Source organism: Cydia pomonella, chromosome 23 (genome assembly GCF_033807575.1).
Source record: "Cydia pomonella isolate Wapato2018A chromosome 23, ilCydPomo1, whole genome shotgun sequence".
In the NCBI taxonomy this organism is placed as follows: Eukaryota; Metazoa; Arthropoda; class Insecta; order Lepidoptera; family Tortricidae; genus Cydia; species Cydia pomonella.
This window is the reverse complement of record NC_084725.1, coordinates 2,373,355-2,391,412: the sequence shown is the minus strand read 5'-3', so window position 1 is coordinate 2,391,412 and position 18,058 is coordinate 2,373,355. Positions and strand designations below refer to the sequence as shown.

The 18,058-nt window shown below is 39.7% G+C and overlaps 1 protein-coding gene across 5 annotated transcripts in view; it reads left to right on the top strand.

The window, feature by feature from the left end:
* LOC133530757 (nuclear factor 1 B-type) overlaps positions 1 to 13,633 on the top strand; it is a 94,916-nt gene extending 81,283 nt beyond the window's left edge. For 2 of the 5 annotated variants that reach the window (XM_061868817.1, XM_061868815.1), the window contains exons 9-11: positions 447 to 565; positions 1,267 to 1,384; positions 8,615 to 9,514. In XM_061868817.1, the coding sequence (XP_061724801.1) occupies positions 447 to 565; positions 1,267 to 1,384; positions 8,615 to 8,799 (422 nt within the window). In that variant the 3' untranslated portion in view covers positions 8,800 to 9,514. Of the gene's footprint in view, positions 1 to 446; positions 566 to 1,266; positions 1,385 to 8,614; positions 9,515 to 11,652; positions 11,784 to 12,928; positions 13,018 to 13,431 lie in introns of those variants that run through there. The other 3 variants (XM_061868818.1, XR_009801372.1, XM_061868816.1) reach the window with 3 other exon arrangements.
* Positions 13,634 to 18,058: the final 4,425 nt, after the last annotated feature.

Below are 18,058 nucleotides of genomic sequence, written 5' to 3'. Positions count from 1 at the left end.
TACAGGTACAAATAAAATTCCAGTTTTGAACTTTTATTGATATAAAAGAAAGTACCAAATTCAATACGAGTAGCCCTGGGTTTTACGAGCGACGTTCTTCGAGATTATAAGTAGTCATGAATTTCTGAGTAGTTAGTTTAGTCATGGTAGTCCCTTATAAGGGAACCTACTGTTTTAATCAAGGCAACAAACCTAATTGTAAAGAACAAAATGTATCCGGGTCTTGATCATAAAGTTTGCAACTTCACAGCATGATGTCCACGACCACTTAGAAGAATCGTAAATTTCATTCTTATATACCCAGATGTTATTTTCCTTCTTGGCCAATGTATTCTTCTGATTATGACTTGTGCTTACGAGTTGTAAGGCAACGTTCGATGTGACTACCATTTCCTCTTTGCTCATTTATCATCCATGTTAATGATAACTTAATTTCTCTTTTCCAGCCTCAGACGCGTTGAGCAGCCATCACTCCAGCGCCAAATATGACGGGACGCCACAGGACTCACTAGGGGACTTCGTGACCTTCGTCTGCCAGGAGCCTACGGACGTTCAGCAACTTCAGGTAACATTGCAGATTTACCAGCATCTTTCACAAGCGTAGTCTTAGTTTGACTTAAGTTTTAACTCGTCGTATTCAGATAAACCGTACCTAATTTTTTTTATACCACGCCCGTGGAAAACAAGCACAGCACCTGATGGTAAGCAGTCACCGTAGCCTGTGGACGTCTGGAACTTCAGAGGTGTGTCATGCACGTTACTGACCCTCTAAAAACCTTTACACTTCTTTTTTAAAGATCCTCATACTGTAGCCCCTGGAGAAAAAACCTCGGCAGGGAGCTCATTCCACAGCCTTTTAAACCGCACGGTGCTCGACCATTTAGGCTCTAGGGTGTGATGACTCTACAGGCAACCGGTGCGGTGATAGAAATCGGCCGTTGGCATCATGTTAAACAATTCCTCCGAGCACAGCCCATCGTACAAGCGGTAGAACACGTACAAGGAGGCAAAGTCTTTTCTTAATCTTAAATGTCTAATATCGCTTGTGAGTTTAGGATTACAGCGTGTACAGCGCGCCTTTGGGCTGAGTACGAGTAGAAGGGTCCAAGCTGGCATCCAGGTGCTCCTGCCCAAAAGTGATAGCAGTACTTCATATATAAGTCGTAATGAATCGTGTAGGTTGAAAGAGATTTATGAGGATTAACCACGGATTCACTGAACTGAAGAAAAAAATCGTTTGATGTTTGGATATTTGTCTCGTTCCAGGTTCACGGACTCTCCCGAAGTCCGAAGCCAGCATACTTCAGCAGCTCGATGCTGCCGCCGGCTCCGCTGCCGCCCATGGCGCGGCCCGTGGCCATCATACGGTCCACAGGTAATTGTTGTAAGTCACACCACATTACAATTCATCATTTTGTATCACTCTCATATTTGTATGTTACCACGAATATTCGAGTGTTTTAACGCTTTCACTGCCAGCGCGAGCTACGCCCGTCGTAGCCGATTACGTGCTTGGTATCGACGCGCCTACGAACAGAAAACCCACCTTGCGTCAGCGTCAATATTTTCCACTACAACTTTTACCATAATAGATTGATACAGCGTAGCAACTTGAATCCATAGACTCAGCTGTCTCAGCACCATTAGGTTCTAAATTCCGTTTACATAAAAACAGAGTTACACATATTTATACTTTTTTTATACCATGTCGGTGGCAAACAAGTACACGGCCCGCCTGATTGTAAGCAGTCACCGTAGCCTATGGACGCCTGCAACTCCAGAGGTGTTACATGCGCGTTGCTGACCCTTTAAAAATCTGTACACTCCTTCTTTGAAGAACCTCATACTGTAGACCCTCGGGAAAATCTCGGCAGGTAGCTCATTCCACAGCCGGAGCGTCCGCGGGAGGAAGTTCCTCTTAAACCGCACAGTGCGCGACCATTGGGGTTCTAGGGTGTGAGGATGAACACCCTGCCGACAACGGGCAGTGCGATGATAGAAAGTAGCCGTGGGCATCATGTTAAACAATTCTTCAGAGCACAGCCCATGGTAGAAGCGGTAGAACACACATAAAGATAAAGATAAAAATATGTTTATTGCACAATAAAGGACACAGAAAAAGTATACAGCGGTTGTTTTTAAGAGTTGGTGCATAACTAGATTGACAACAGAGTTTCCAGGAGTCCCCGCACTAGGCTAGGCCTGTATCGCGGGAGACCAGAAGTACATATAAATGTCATGCAAGTCAACGAAAAACTAAAATTTATTTTTATATAATAAATATGACATTCAGGTTTATACCTAAGTTGATACATGCAGTTTTCAGTTTTTAACTAATTATCTAATGCTTCATTCTTTATAGCTTCGGTTCTATACTAATCTTGTAGTCAAGTTCATTTTATATAATTAATAAAGTTAATGTTAAACAATTCTTAGGAGTAATGTCTCAGTTTCGCTATAATCAAGTGACAACAACCAGTTGAAGAGTAACCTTTTGGCTACATGCACAGTGCAATTAATTAATTCGCTCTGAAACTTTACGGCCATGTTGTAAATCGAAGAGCAGAGGAAGTCGCCAAAACGTCTCCCAAAAGCAGTGTTAACCCTCGGAACAGGCAACTTGAATACGCGTTTAGATAGTAATTTCGAATAATATTCGGATTTAGCAGCGCGTTTATGAATCGAGAGACAGACTTTATGTATGTAAAGCTGGCGGACTGTCAGTACTTTAGCTTCCTGGTAGAGGCTGTTTGTCGGATATCTGAAGGGCTTTTTGAGCATTACCTTTAAGACCGAACGTTGGGCTCTTTCAGCCATTAAGATTGACGTCTTTGCAGCACTGCCCCAAACTCCAATGGCGTATGTAATTAGAGACTGACATAGAGAGATATATGTGTTTTTTAAAAGGCTCATGTTCGCGGAATGTCGAAGTTTCTTAAATATATACATCGTTTTCCTAATCCTATTGGAGAGACAGTTGATATGGGATTTGAAATTTAAGTTTTCGTCTATAACTAAGCCAAGATATTTGATAGAGTTGGAACGACATATGACTTCACAAGAACATGCTAAGTTACTGACATTGTTGCAATTATGAATTTTGATTAGATTTGTAGAATTAGTGGGACTGGAAGCGGCAGATTTATGAAAACACAAGAATTTAGTCTTTTTACTATTTAAGGTCAGTAGGTTATCTCGAAACCAACAAGCGGCGTCACTCATACCCTTTTCTGCTGCAGCAAAAGCACTCTCCCAAGTATCGCCTTTAAAAAGAATCACTGTGTCATCGGCATAGCAGATTATTTCAGCTTGGGGGAGGGAAATTTTATGAATATCGTTAATGTAGATTAAGAATAGTGTAGGCCCAAGCACGCTCCCCTGCGGGACCCCGAAATCGACTTTATCCAGACCGCTGCTGTTGCAATCCACTTTAACCAGTTGACTTCTTTCTGATAAATAACTATCGAACCAGGCCAGGGACACGCCCCGAATCCCCATTTTCTCAAGCTTTTTAAGAAGTATTGGTCTAGACACAGTGTCAAAAGCCTTGGCCAGGTCCAAGAAAACGCCGATACAATTTATGTTATTATCCAGGTTTGAAGATATTAAATTGACCAAGAGTGAGATTGCATCTTCAGTGGACCTGTGTGCCCTAAAGCCAAATTGTCTCTCCGAAAGCACTCCGCTCCTTTCAAGGAATTTTACGAGTCTGATATTGACTAGTTTCTCCAGCATCTTCGAAAGAACACTAAGTAGGGATATAGGTCTATAGTTGCTAGGTTCGTTCTTAGCTCCGTCCTTATATACAGGGGTGATAGATGCTATCTTCCACTGCTCTGGGAATTGACCTGAACCTAAACTTAGGTTATAGATATGCGTTAATGGTTGCAATATTAAGTGACCAACAGACTTTATCAGGTCGCTGCCCATACCATCTAGGCCCGGTGCACTATTTGTTTTGAGCTGCGAAATGATATTCTTGATTTCGCTGGCATTTGTCGGATGCATGAAGAAGGATTCGGAAGGACTTTCTCCTATGTTGACTTTGGCAGCCAAAGTCCCCTCAGATTCCCCAGTTTGAGCAAAGATTTTATCTGCAAGCTTTTTTCCTGCCGACGAGAAGACGTGGTTGCACTTATCCAAAGACTGCTTGGGGTCACTAGGGTCAACTAGGTCCGGGTGTTGAGTCGGTTTCTTTGGAATGTTGCATATATTTCTTATCGTACTCCATAACCTCTTGGGGTCCTTGTTGTGGGTCAAGAGAAGGCTTTGTTCATATTCGTGTTTTAGCTTTCTTAGAAGGTTGTTAAAGTAATTTTTGTACCGGTTGTAAGTTACTTTTGAAAATTCGTCATTTGGATTTTGCCTGGCCTTTAGGTGTAATCTGTCTCGATGCCGAGCACATCGAAGCAGCCCTGGCGACATCCATGGTTTTAACGTAAACTTTTTTCTACTAAGAATAACTTCCCGCGTGTTATTTTCAACTACAGATTTGAAGGTTGTCATAAATAATTCAAGGGCCAGATTCGTATCGTCAGCTTCTAAAACCGGAGCCCAATTGACTACAGATAGTTCAGCCGCAACACCATCAAAGTCGGTAAGTGATCGGCGCCTATTTAGGACTGACGGCCGGGGTTTCGTTGAGGTGATTCCAACAGCGACCATCTTGTGATCTGTAATGTCTGTGTCGCACACCATGCCCACTACTTTAAATTTGGATCTGACAAAGATATGGTCTAAGCAAGCGCGTTCTCTGGTGGGTTTAGTTATGGCTGACGCTAAACCGTGTTCATTCATGAGACATAAATATTCTGAAATATTTGCATTATGCACATCATCTGAAAGTATATCGATATTAATATCGCCAGCAATAATAAATTGCTTTGTACTATTAGAATCGCTTATTAAGTCATCCAGAGCGACCAAGAAGTTAGCGGTATTCTTAAAGGAAGGTGACCTGTATAAGCCCAAAACAGTTAAATAATTAGGTATATCAATTTGCAGGCAGCAAGCCTCATTGAAGGGAGGTTCGCATACGGAAGCGTTCCAAGAGCTCTTTATATATGCTACAACCCCGCCATTTTGGTTAATATTGCGCTTAGAACAGTAAGAGGTATAGCCCGGAATAGGTTCTATTAATGTTAGCGGTTGTAACCTACACTCAGTCAAAATTATAACGTCAAAAGTTGCCTGAAATCTGTGTAAGGATATTAGAAATGGATCTAGGTTCTTATTTATGCTGCGAATGTTAAAAGTTATTATTTTAAAGTTCGCGGGCTTAAGTATACCCGTGCAGGCCTCGGGGCAGTCCAGGTCATGACAAGTAATATTTAAAACCGAATCAAGATCGTCAGCTACATCAAGTACTGACATTATGTAAAAGTGTATAGTATTAATATGCATAAGCATTTGCAGAGGTGAGAATTATAACACAATTTGTTTAGGTATCCAGATTCAAAACTAGGCACTTGAGGTTCCAATTTATTACTTTGGTTTGGTATCGGTGAGAACTGAGTATAGTGGCTTCGAGTATAGAAAGTATAGAATATATGACCGTAAATAGTGGCAGAAAGAGTAACATTATAAGAGTAGCACTGCTTCTGGATTAATATGAGATTTAGTTTTAGTTTAATTGCACTATTGCATGTAACAGAAGTCATCAAAGTTAGCATACACATATATATCTGAGACTGAGACAATGGCAGGTTATCCTTAAAAATAGTAATACTTTTTAAACTTATAAAGACAAAACAACAAGTATAATCCTTATAAATATAACCGTAATGAGACATAACAAGATTTAACACAAATGATATAATGAGTATCAGGCTACTACAGCAAGAGAGATCAGGGACAGTGCAACTCGCTAGTAAATAAGGCTCCTCTAAAAAGACGGGGCGTTCACAGTCGGGTCAGTGGGAGGTAAACCTGCTGTATCCCTGCTCTCACCTGTTGCAGGGGGCCCCTCACTGGTTTGCACATTCTTTAACAACTTATCTAACATTGAGTCACTGGTAATATGGATAACTGAGCTAGTTTCGGATCGGCGCAGGAATATAGATCCATTGGATGTCCAAGCATATTTATAGTTGAGTTGTTTTTTTACTGAGCGGGTTTTGCTGAAGAGAACTCTATTTTCTTTAGTTAAATGTTCATTGATGTAGACTGGACGGTTGTTACCTTGAATGCCCAAATCCGTTGTGTTAAGCACGCGGCGTACCCTCGCGGCGCGAAGTAATTGGTCCCGTGGAGCCCGGCGAGAGAATGTCAGCACTACAGGTCTGGGCCGCTCCAGGACACTGGCGGCGCCCTCAGCCTTCTTGCCCACACGCCTCACATCGTCGACGTCGCGCGAGTCCAACTGAACACCCAACTTTGTGCTTACAATGTTAACAACCTGCTGTAGATTTTCACCGCGGGTCTCAGTGAGTCCAGTTATCTCAACATCCTTGAGATACTTCCGCTGCTCCATGGTCGCAAGCTCTTTCCGCAGGTAGGACACCTCTGCCCGCAGGTCTTGTACTTCTGTCTTGTAGGAGTCGAGTTGCTTCAGTTTCGATTTCATGTCTGATATTTCTTTGCGAAACTCGGTTATGTCTGCCGTAGTATTGTTTAGCGATGCTGTAAACTCTGTCATTTCTTTTTTCATCGAGCTGAAAACTTGCTGTAGTTGTAGCAAAGTGAGTGTGAGTGTAGATGAGATTTCACTTGGAATAGCCATCTCCGCTAGCCCACGCGCTGTGTTTAAGAAGTCTGCTTCGGCATCTGTATGCTCGTCATCAGGCTGCTCCTGCTCGGGATAACTTTGTGATGTGTTACGGATGGGGGTATCGTCGTTGCGAACTTGTTTACTCGTCATTTTGCAACTCGGACAAACATATTTGGATGCACTCCCACGTATGGCTTTTGCTTCCTCGCGGGTCAGTTTCAGGCAGGTCGAGTGATACTTTTTGGGGCACTTTGAACAGGAGATAGTTTCGCCGTCCCCCTTTCGCCCCAGTGGAAGGTCGCATGCAAAGCACGGCATTCTGTATTGTTATGAACAATGTATCAATTGATTGAATAAAATTTTGTTGTCACCTGTCACTGTGACTTTTGACAGGCACTGTTTGAGTCGAGTATATAAAAGCCACTAAAAAGTCACTGATAGCGCCCTCTTTGGATTACCTAGGGCGATATTACCAAGCGTCAATGATCGTCGTAGATTTATTGTAGGTTAACTTCGATTGCATTTAAATTATAATTTGTGATGTCTACACACTGTTATAGCTAGAAGCTAGTAAATGCGGCACTAACACAGTACAAAAGGTTTTTGGTGATAAATATTGAGTCTAGGTTCTTGGTCCGGGGTAAATTCACTCTAAAGTCACTTTCTCACTTTCAATGTATTTAGAGTAATCACTGTATAAAACACGGAGATAACGTTTGTGTACGTGATTTGTTGTATTCCTAGTCACATAACACTATTGACACTAGTCCGGGAAGCACAAACACATTTTAAATTAATTATAATAATGACACGACATTTTCCTGATGTTGCTATGGCGAGCGCCATCTGGCGAAAAAAACATAAGGAGGCAAAGTCTCTTCTTAGACTTAAAGGTTGAATACCGCTTGTGAGTTTGGGATCGTTGACGATTCGTACAGCACGCCTTTGGACTGAGTCGAAGGGCCCAAGCTGGCATGCAGGTGCTCCTGCCCAAAGGTGAAGGCAATACTCCATACGGGGTCTGACTTGCGATTTATAAAGCAGCAGTCTTTGCCCTGGAGTAAAGTATAGCTTTGCTTTATTGAGCACACCGAGTTTTTTGGATGCTAGCGCAGCCTTCCCTTCCACTTCGCTTTCCCTTCCACTTGGCTACAGAATTGGACGTCACTGGAGATATCGATACTGAGGATCCCAATACTCCCTGACATGGTAAGGGTTGTGCCTTGGAACTGGAAAAACGGAGCTACACATATTCATATTCTTTATTTGTATTGACCATACATTTTTATATACAAAAAGTATGTCAGAAATATATAAAATTAAAATTGGGTAGGTATCATTGTAAATATTGATAAAATAATAATAAAAATTAAATTAACAACTACAACCCGTTCCAATACGTTTGGCTAAAGTATATTCAATAATTAAGGAAGTCAATTAATAATATTATATACATATTATTTATACTTAAAACAAAAAAAGTATCAACTCAGTTTATACCGTGAAAACGAGTGCTGAAAACGGTGCGAAATATCAAGAGATCGAGTCAATGTTTAGTAGCGCTCTTTGTGAAGGCATCGTATATACAAATATTAAAGTCAGGACGAAGATAATATCTACTTATTATAGGGAAATTTAAAAAAAATCCTTCACACAAATTATACACCAAAATAAATAAACAAAGGAATAAAATTATGTATCTCTACTCCGTAAGATATATTACCAAGAAAGGTGAAGATTTGCGATTGTGTATTCATCGCAAAATTTAAAATAACATAATATAAATATATAGTTCACTACTTTTATTTAATGTTACCATCACCTTATTAAATAAATAAAGTTAGGATATGGTTTAGTTTATTATTACGAGGATAAAGTTATGAAATCTATTTATTTACGTTACAGCGGCCCGCGAGGATTACATGGCGTTATCCTCCCTCCCAGCGAGCGAGCTAAGTTCCCCGCCGTCACCGGAGCGCTCCCCGCCGACCTCCCCCCGTCGGCGCTCACCGCACTACCGCTCCGACTGCCCGCCGATATCGCACTACAACCACTTCTCACAGCCCCAGCAGGTACATAGAGGGAATTAAGTTCCCCGCCGTCACCGGAGCGCTCCCCGCCGACCTCCCCCCGTCGGCGCTCACCGCACTACCGCTCCGACTGCCCGCCGATATCGCACTACAACCACTTCTCACAGCCCCAGCAGGTACATAGAGGGAATTAAGTTCCCCGCCGTCACCGGAGCGCTCCCCGCCGACCTCCCCCCGTCGGCGCTCACCGCACTACCGCTCCGACTGCCCGCCGATATCGCACAACAACCACTTCTCACAGCCCCAGCAGGTACATAGAGGGAATTAAGTTCCCCGCCGTCACCGGAGCGCTCCCCACCGACCACCTGTCGCCGTTAGCCGCACAACCGCGCTGACTTCCCGCCAGTATTGCGCTACAACCACTTTTCTTAGCCCGAGCAGGTACAGGGAACTAATATCCCCGCTGTCCCCGGAGCGCTCCCCGCCAACCCCCCCGCCGCCACTTGCCGCACAACCGTACCGACTGCTCGCCGATATCGCACAACAACCACTTTTCTCAGCCTCAGCCGGGACATACAGGGAATTAATGTCTCCGCCGTCCCTAGAACACTCCCCGTCAATACTCCGCCGCCGCTCGCCGCACTACCGCGCCGACTGCCCGCCGATATCGCACTACAACCACAGATGATGATAAGGTTGATTATAAGAGAGATTAAGAATTTACCATTGCTCGAGAGGTAATCTAAATATCTTTATTCTTATATCATCATATCAAAGGTCAGCAAGATATCTGGGTGAGTCACGAGGTGGAATTCTTAAAAAAAAAAATAATTTGAAATTTTAAACAAAAAATTATATAGTTTCAAGTATATATTATATACTTTCTTAGAAATGCATTTTATTTAATAAATGAAGAAGAGCCAGGAGTATATATCAGCAGTCATCACCTCCCGGCTAATACTTGAGATGATATCATGAATTTAAAAAAATGTCAGCCGGTTGTATCGCAGTGTTGGTTGGTCACATGAACATGAAAAAAATACGCGCATTACCACTTTATTTCCGCAAAGTTTGCATGATGCGTAAATTGCGTATTCCGTTTATTTGAAAGTTTTGAAACGCTTGATGGAATGTAATATGCAAAGTTTCATGATTTTGTTATTACTATCATAAAAAGCTTTTCTTGTTCAAGCGACCAGCTGACGTTCTTACCACCACGATACAACCGGCTGACGGTTTTTTAAATTAACAATAACATTTGAACGAGGAAGAGGGGGAAGGGGAGGGGGAGCGATGACTAAATTTTTTACGTGTTTCGGTGGCTGGCAGCTGCCACTGGCCACTGGCTGCCATTCCTCAACCCACCAACGAAACGGCAGCTGACGTCCACGTGGGTTCATCATAGATAGCCGTTAACCAGTTTTCGCCCGAGAGGCGATTGGTCATGGAAATCTGTTCCTGGCTCGCGGTCTACAAGAATTAACCTTAATTAGTCACCATAATTAATATTACTATTTGTAAGAATTGTTGTACCGTTTGTGCCCAAATAAACACTATATTTAAATTAAAAAAAAAAATTAGTCACCATTATTTATTAAATATCAACAGCGGAGTTTAAATGTATGTCGGTGACCGGCCGGTGGTCACCGACATACATTTAAAATCCGAATAGCACACGACACATGCATAATTTCTAACTGCTATATTTAAAATCATCGAGTTGGTCGGTCTATCGGTAGATTAAAAATAACTATAAGTCTGACACGCATCGCTATTAGTTTGAAGTAACGCGTTCCATACATATTGCCTATTTATAGACGAATCAAATTCTGAGATTCTGACACTTGTGTTGTAAAATGAAATGAAAAGATTGGTGTTTTTGGATATATAATAGGTACTGATTGAATTTATGTAATTGATCTGTTACAAGCTTTTAATTAACTTGCCCTGTTAGTATGTATGTATGTTAGTTAATGTGGGTTAAATCTTGGTTGAAGCTAAATTTGACCCACATCCCGATTTCAGATTGCGCTCAAATTTGAAATTTTGTATAAATCGGATGACAATGCAATATTATGATGACATGGAGCTGATCTGATGATGGAGACAGGAGGTGGCCATGGGAACTCTGATAAAACAACACAAACTAATTATGTTTGGGGTTGTTAGAGTTGTATTGGGGACCTTTTACATCTCCAGATTTAATGTGTTTTTAACCATAGAGACTATACATCTCTATTGTATTGTAGTAATTATTTATTTTAAGATTATTATAATGTAATGTTTACCCAGGTATTGGCTGTTGTATTTATAAATGTTGTTATATTGTATTTTTCATGTCACTATATGATGTTACTATAAATGTTGTATTGACTTGTAAAAGAGCCCTTGAGGCCTACTTGCAGAATATTTTTTTTAATTTTGAATTTGAATTATCGATAAGTATTAGTTGCCAGAGGAAATAAAAGTACAGTCAGCGATAAAAGCTAATACCAAAACTGTTTTTTTTGCTCAAAACTTATTTTGAACTTATCCTACAGGCCTAAAACTATATGCGCTTAAAAATTATAGTAAATTTCACAGAAGTTAATTGGTATTAATACTTAATAGGATCGTAGAACGCTAGACGTTAAATTGAACATAGCGAACTCGTGGAATGGCAGAAAGGTGGACAAAAGCTCATGGCTCTTGTATGTGTAAGCGAAAACTTTATTAATTATATTATCGTTGTCTTGGTAACAAAATAAAATATCGTTATACCTACTAACTGCAAACAGTGCAAAAAAATATAAATTAATAAAAATATTCAACTACTTACAATATTTCTGAAATCCATCCTTTGCTTTAACCTTGTAGGGCCTGTTCTATGTACATATAAACTTGCATTACAAATATGTATTGTATATATTCCAGGTGTTCAGCTACGGCCCCCTAAGCAGTGTGGGTCTCGGCGGCGGCGCGGTGTGCTCCGGCGGCGGCGCCGTGTCCCCGCCCGGCGGGCTGGGGCTCTATGCGCCGCGGGCGCCACCCAGGGCAGCCGTCAGGTACACATGGCGTACACTTTTGGGCGCTATCGGCGTTCTTGCTAACCCTCTGAAAGTCTCGCTTATAGTGCGCTGCGAGTCATCGTGAACTTAATCGGAAAGTACGAAGATTGATCATCATCATCATCATGAACTTAAGAGTAATTTTCTTGTCGGTGGAGTATCTTCCAGCTTTTCCTATCTTGCGCCAACTCTTTGACTTTTTGATACGACACGACCCCTACTTTTTCTTTCGCTTGGTCTACGTAACTGCGTCTGGGTTTTCCTCTACCTCGCTTGCGTGCTATCCGCCCCTCCAGGATAGTTTTAAGGAAGTGGTCGTGTCGTAACAATATCAAGATTGATATTGTGCTGTAACCGTGCTCGTCGGTCGACATCTTTGGCGGTAAAAGGGTTAAAAAAGTCAGCAGCAAAACGATTGGCTTCAAACAGTAAGGGCCTCAGCGGCGGCTTTGGGTTCCCGCTTGGTGGACTAACACCGTGTGCTCCACCAAGGGCAGCTATCAGGCATGGCGGATGCTTTTGGGTGTTTTTGCGTTCCCGCTCAAAAAAAGCGGTGGCAAAGGTGTGCACCGATGACGGCGCCTTGTCCCCGCCCGGCGGGCCAGGGCTTTATGCGCCGCGTGCGCCGCCGAGGGCTACCCTGAGGTACACATAGTATAAAAGTGGCGTTGTATAAAATGCGGTATGCCGATTAGCTCTATACCGTGTGGGTCTTGACGGTGGTGAGGCTTATACGAACAGTGGCGTCTAGTTCCCGACCGGCTATCTCGGGATGTATGCCCCGCGTACGCCGCTAGGGCAGCCGTCACCTACAAAAACCATAAATCAATAAAATTACGAATTATGACCAATTTCACAAACACGATACCTACATAAATTGTGATTTCTTTAACAAATTCTTGCTTAAGCGTCAACAAAACTTCCGTAAACAACCACGATTTTACAAGAAAGGTTCCTTAAATAAAGAATGAACAGCGGAGCGCCAGTGACCGGTAACCGCCGTAACCTGAAGTAGCCGGAAATTGTTTTGGCAGTTTTAATCAAAGTAGTTACCTACTTTTCAATGTGTGCGATGCTAACTATACAATAGGGAAACTTTATGCTTAATATAAATTTATATAAGTGACGGAATATAATTTCAGATGGAACGCGCCATTCCCAACTCTGGAGGAGGAGTTCAACATTATGACTGCGCCCGCGGGGCCCGACCATGTCGTTCTATTGGACGATGGTTAGTAATGATATATCTATGTCATTTCATCACAAAATATGCTAATAGTATTGGCTTTAATTATGAACGTGCAGCTTGAGAGAGAGAAACCATGCTGAGGGTATATATTTATGGCTATTTGTTTTGATTGTCAAGTATTTCCATCTGCAAAAATATACGATCACTTTATGAATGAATTCTATGATATAAAGTGTTTATTCCATGCGATTTTCGTGCCCATTCAAAGAGACCGTAATCTTAATTTTCACTTTGCATTCTCTTTGACTTTCACCTCCCTTAATAATTCCACCATCAAGAGATCTTTACTTGTCCTAAGGCAGCAGCCATGTTTCCTGCAAAGCATTTATCCTTTATGTAATTACATACCATTGTGTATCGAGGGCTTGGCACTAAATAATTATCATTCTCATCTAGAACGCTTCTTCCAATCAAACGTGATAACCTCGGAAGCGACGGCGATGGACACGGCGGCCGTCGCCGTGGACTCCGAGGACATCGCGCCGGACAAGGCGCCGGACCTGCGCTCGCCGTGATCCGCCGCGCCGGCGCCCGCGGCCTGCGCCCCCCTCGCCGCCTGCGCGCCCGCCCCCCTCGCCGCCGCCGCGCCCCCCCGCCCCCGCCCCCGCCCTACCCGCCGCCGCCGCCGAGCTCGACGCGCACACCGTGCTGCGCTGGACGCCCGCGCCGCCGCCGCATTGGCGGCCTGTCCTGCATAGAGCCAATTAAATACAGACGTGATACCTACACCGTTCTAACACTTTAAACTCTCGCGTTTTGTGCACATATTTAGTGATTCGAATGGATCTAACGTGATATAATTTCATTACTTTTACCTTATCCGACGTTTCAGCTGGATTGCATTAGCTGTGGCCACTGATGATTGACGGCGTCAATGGACATATGGGTACAAATGAAACTACCCGAAAATAGTTAATAAAATATTTTTATAAATTAGTTTCGGGTAGGTGCATGTTAGACACATTCATAACACTAAATATATACACAGCTGTGGTAAAAAAATATCAATTTATCTGACGTAAACTATCAATGAAGAAAATTTGAGATTTCAAGTTAACACGGTAATTGCAATTTATATTATAACTACCCTTAAAATACACCGTGAATGAGTGTTTTTGCAAGTCACGATGCTTCACAAGCACCGTGGCAGTATTGGTCGAATGTTAATTAGAATTGACAAATAACCATTACAAATTGAACCGTAAACTGTAACCATCCGTTACGGTTCAATTTGTAATGGTAAATGTCAATTCAAATTAACATTCGGCCAACACTGCGCCGTGGTCATAGAAATTTCCTTTTTGTGGTAAATACGGGGTATTTTTAATGGTAGTTATAATAAAGATATAAAACTAATTCATCACCAGGCCTTCTCAATAGTTGAGAAGAAAAAGTCATATTTTTAGCACAAATGTCAAAGCATTAAATGAGGGAAATAAAATGATAAACCAGTGAATAAATTGCGCGACAAGGCTACGTAAAAAAAAAATTATAACATTTCATGTAAAAAAAATTTGGTAACAATGCACTATACATTGATTTCTTTATTGTAAAATGTATGATTAATTTCACATACTGTAACATCTACATATACCGAATTATGAGAGGTGTATTCTGATTTTAATACCAGGATATAGATCTGGATTAGGTATGGATTTGATCTGTCAGTATAAAAGTGACATTTCTTCAACCAACTTTTTTTCACTTTTTTCATTTTTGACACTTACAGATCAGATCTAGATCTAATTTATATCCTGTTATTAAATCAGAATACGCCTGTGATTCGAGAATATATTCTGAGTCCTTGTCGCGGCAGGTCCGATACCTATAGACAATCCAAAATAAAAAAGTTTAAATATGGTGACCATCACCTTATCTACCGTTTACTGTGTAAAATGCATCGGAAAATTAATTCCAGTACACCACCCGTACTGTTTAGTTTGTGAAACTAAAAGCAATAATAATCCAGGGCAAAGACGTTTAGTGTAAATATTTATATTAATGGTTGTAGTTGAAATTTAGATTTTACTTTACGGCGTCGCCTGTCTGTATTAAAGCTAGTCCTTAACTAATAAAAATGTTAAATTAATTTGCCTATAGGATAATCTACGTATAAGTAGTAAATTTCGGTACGCAGTGACTTTGTTATGGCGTCTTTTGGGAATTGAGAAAAGTGCCATCTAGCGGATGTTGCCGGCAACTGATAGAGACAGGCGGCGCTCTGTTCATTATACTCATTAAGGCGAACAAAATACAATACTCCAACGATGTAAAAATAGCTACGAAAAAACATTATATATTCTAATATTTTTATAGAATACGAAAACGAGTATGATATGATCAAGCCTTCCAGTAATTTAGTGAAATAAAAGTTAAATGCAGCTTATTATTCGTTTGCTAAGCTGTGAAACAGTAAGGACAAGCTATACTCAACTTGATTAGGTATTTAAGTAAAAAATTATAACAATTTCTACTTAAATACTCGGGCAAAAGTATAAATATGAAATCAAATGCTTCCAAGTAAAAACACGTTTATTATTGACAAAAGTGTGATATTATAATTTGTTTTTTGTTTCGTTGTTGTGTGTTTTGTATTGAAGGATAGAATAAGTGTGTAGTTTACGAATTTGTTTTAATTTATTGAACGAATATTTATGAAAGACGAGCCTTGCTTAAGATTAGTTTAGTGATTAGTAGCAAAGACTAGCGTCGAGTTGTTGTTTCGATTCGAGAAATAAGTTATTAAACTACTATTTAAGCATTAGAATAAAATGTTACCTTTGTTTACTGCAACAGTAAGAGATGCCGATTGGTTCTGTCATCATTGACTACTTCTTTATTGAAAAAAAAAACAAAAACTAATTAAGGTTATTATTGGAATTGGCTACCGATGAACAAAGATGTATATGACTACTTTTTACTAAAAGAATAAAATTAAAATTCCTATATTTAAGGCATCTCAAATTCTTGCAGTTTTTGAAAATAAAAAGCAATAAAAACATCGAATAATTTCGAATCGAAATGACAATAAGCAATTATTGTAGTTGGACATTCGTCTGGACAGTTTATAGGTGCCTTTCACGAATAAAAACGTATAATAATATAACTTACTTATGGTAACTTGTACATTGTAGTGATCTTTTAAAATCCATCCGCTCATACCTGTAATGTGGACAATTCATACCTATTTATCTTAAGACGATCATATTTGGATATTTAAAAAATATCTTCATTATTAGTATTGTAAATAATTAATATACTTGTCCAGTTTTGTTACTACCTACATAAAAATAATTAATGGTACCTTCGATTAATTACATAGAAAAATAATTGGTAATTTTAATTTGTTGAAGTTTCACTTCAAAGTTTATATAAATTTAATGCAATTTTAAATATCCAAATACGATAACTAATATTTATCTATAGACTTAATCCTCTGATTATAGAACCTAGTTTTTTTCTCACCCTGTTCATTGTATATTTAAGAAACCTTTTTTAAAGCGTTAAGTGCCATTCCTGATGGCCATCGTTGACTCTGAACGGGGTTTTTTTTTCGAGCCCCTCGAGAAAAGCTAGTCATTAGAAATACAATGTAAATTTAATCTTTAAAATTTAAATTATATATTTACATACGCCCCTTACGCTTATTAGTAAGGGGTAGAAACTAAATTGTGGCCAAATTACACTTAACGAAATCCAAATATATATACATTTTATTAGTGTTAGGGATATGTAAGTATGATTAAGATTTTTTTGCGACTTTATTTCTTTGTTGACGACTACTCAAAGAGGATCCAGCGATTTTGGTGAAGTTATTAAATTCGCAAGCTTGTATTAATATATTATAGAATACAATTATATGTGTATTCTGATAAGAATTGAGATATTTTCACATCATCATTTACTGGCGCTTTCATGAAATAATCCCGAGTGTGTTTTGACTATATATATACAAAGTGACAGCTTGCGAATGTTCCCAAAAATGTTTAAATATACCTACTCATTCGTAAAAATCCTACTTGTTTGGTCACCAACTGCCTGCTGATAGTTAGAACATATAGCATTTTTAGTAAACATACTAAAGAACCCTTTAAGCATCCACATTTAACCTTTCATGTGTGAGGTCATAATCGTGAGTTCAAATCTTGCTTGTACTGTATAAACAAAAAAAAATGACTATAAATTTGGTCAAGATCCTTATAATATACAGACAAGACCTTAAAGTTATGAAAAGCCTGACTCGTTTATCGAAGTACTGAAGGAACCAAATATTATTCGCGAGCATCTTATGTGAAAATATTTATGATACTGACAATATTAAGTATGCTTTTCCTCAGGCTTTGTTTTAAGGTTTTTTGTACAAATTAACATAAAAAGAATACCAGATAGAATATAAACTAAATGCTACGTGTTCTGAGCTATTGCTTTAATGTATTTTATATATTTTTTATGTATTACTAATATTGATCAAATTTACTTTCTCTCGCCACCATTTTAAGTACATGCTTTGAATTTAAATAGTAAAACTAGCCTGATAGGGAAACTTAGCAATATTGACAAGCAATAGATAAAGTATATTATAAAAATCAGCTTTAGGGAAGCTAGATATTGGTACTGACGTAGAAACATCCTATATTATAACGGTTGCAAAACATATTTTTTCAATAGAAACTGGCTATAAAGCGTGTTCATAAGAAAGAAGTACACTGTCAGTATTATTGATCATACCAATTAGGCGGCTGTATTTTTGGTGTACAGGTAATTTTTAGTATATTCAGATTACTAGAAAGCCTTTAATTTGCTTTAGTATTATATGCATTCTAATAATAACATTAAAAATTATACACAACAAAAATATATCGCTTGAGCAAGTATGAAAAACTGAAATAAAAATGAAAATGTTTGTACATATACATATATAAGAAAAGGCTATAAAAAGATGACAAAAATACTGATAGTGTGCAGCTAAAAATAAAGTTGGATTTGATGTAGATTTCGGTACAATTAAATAGCTGGTACACAA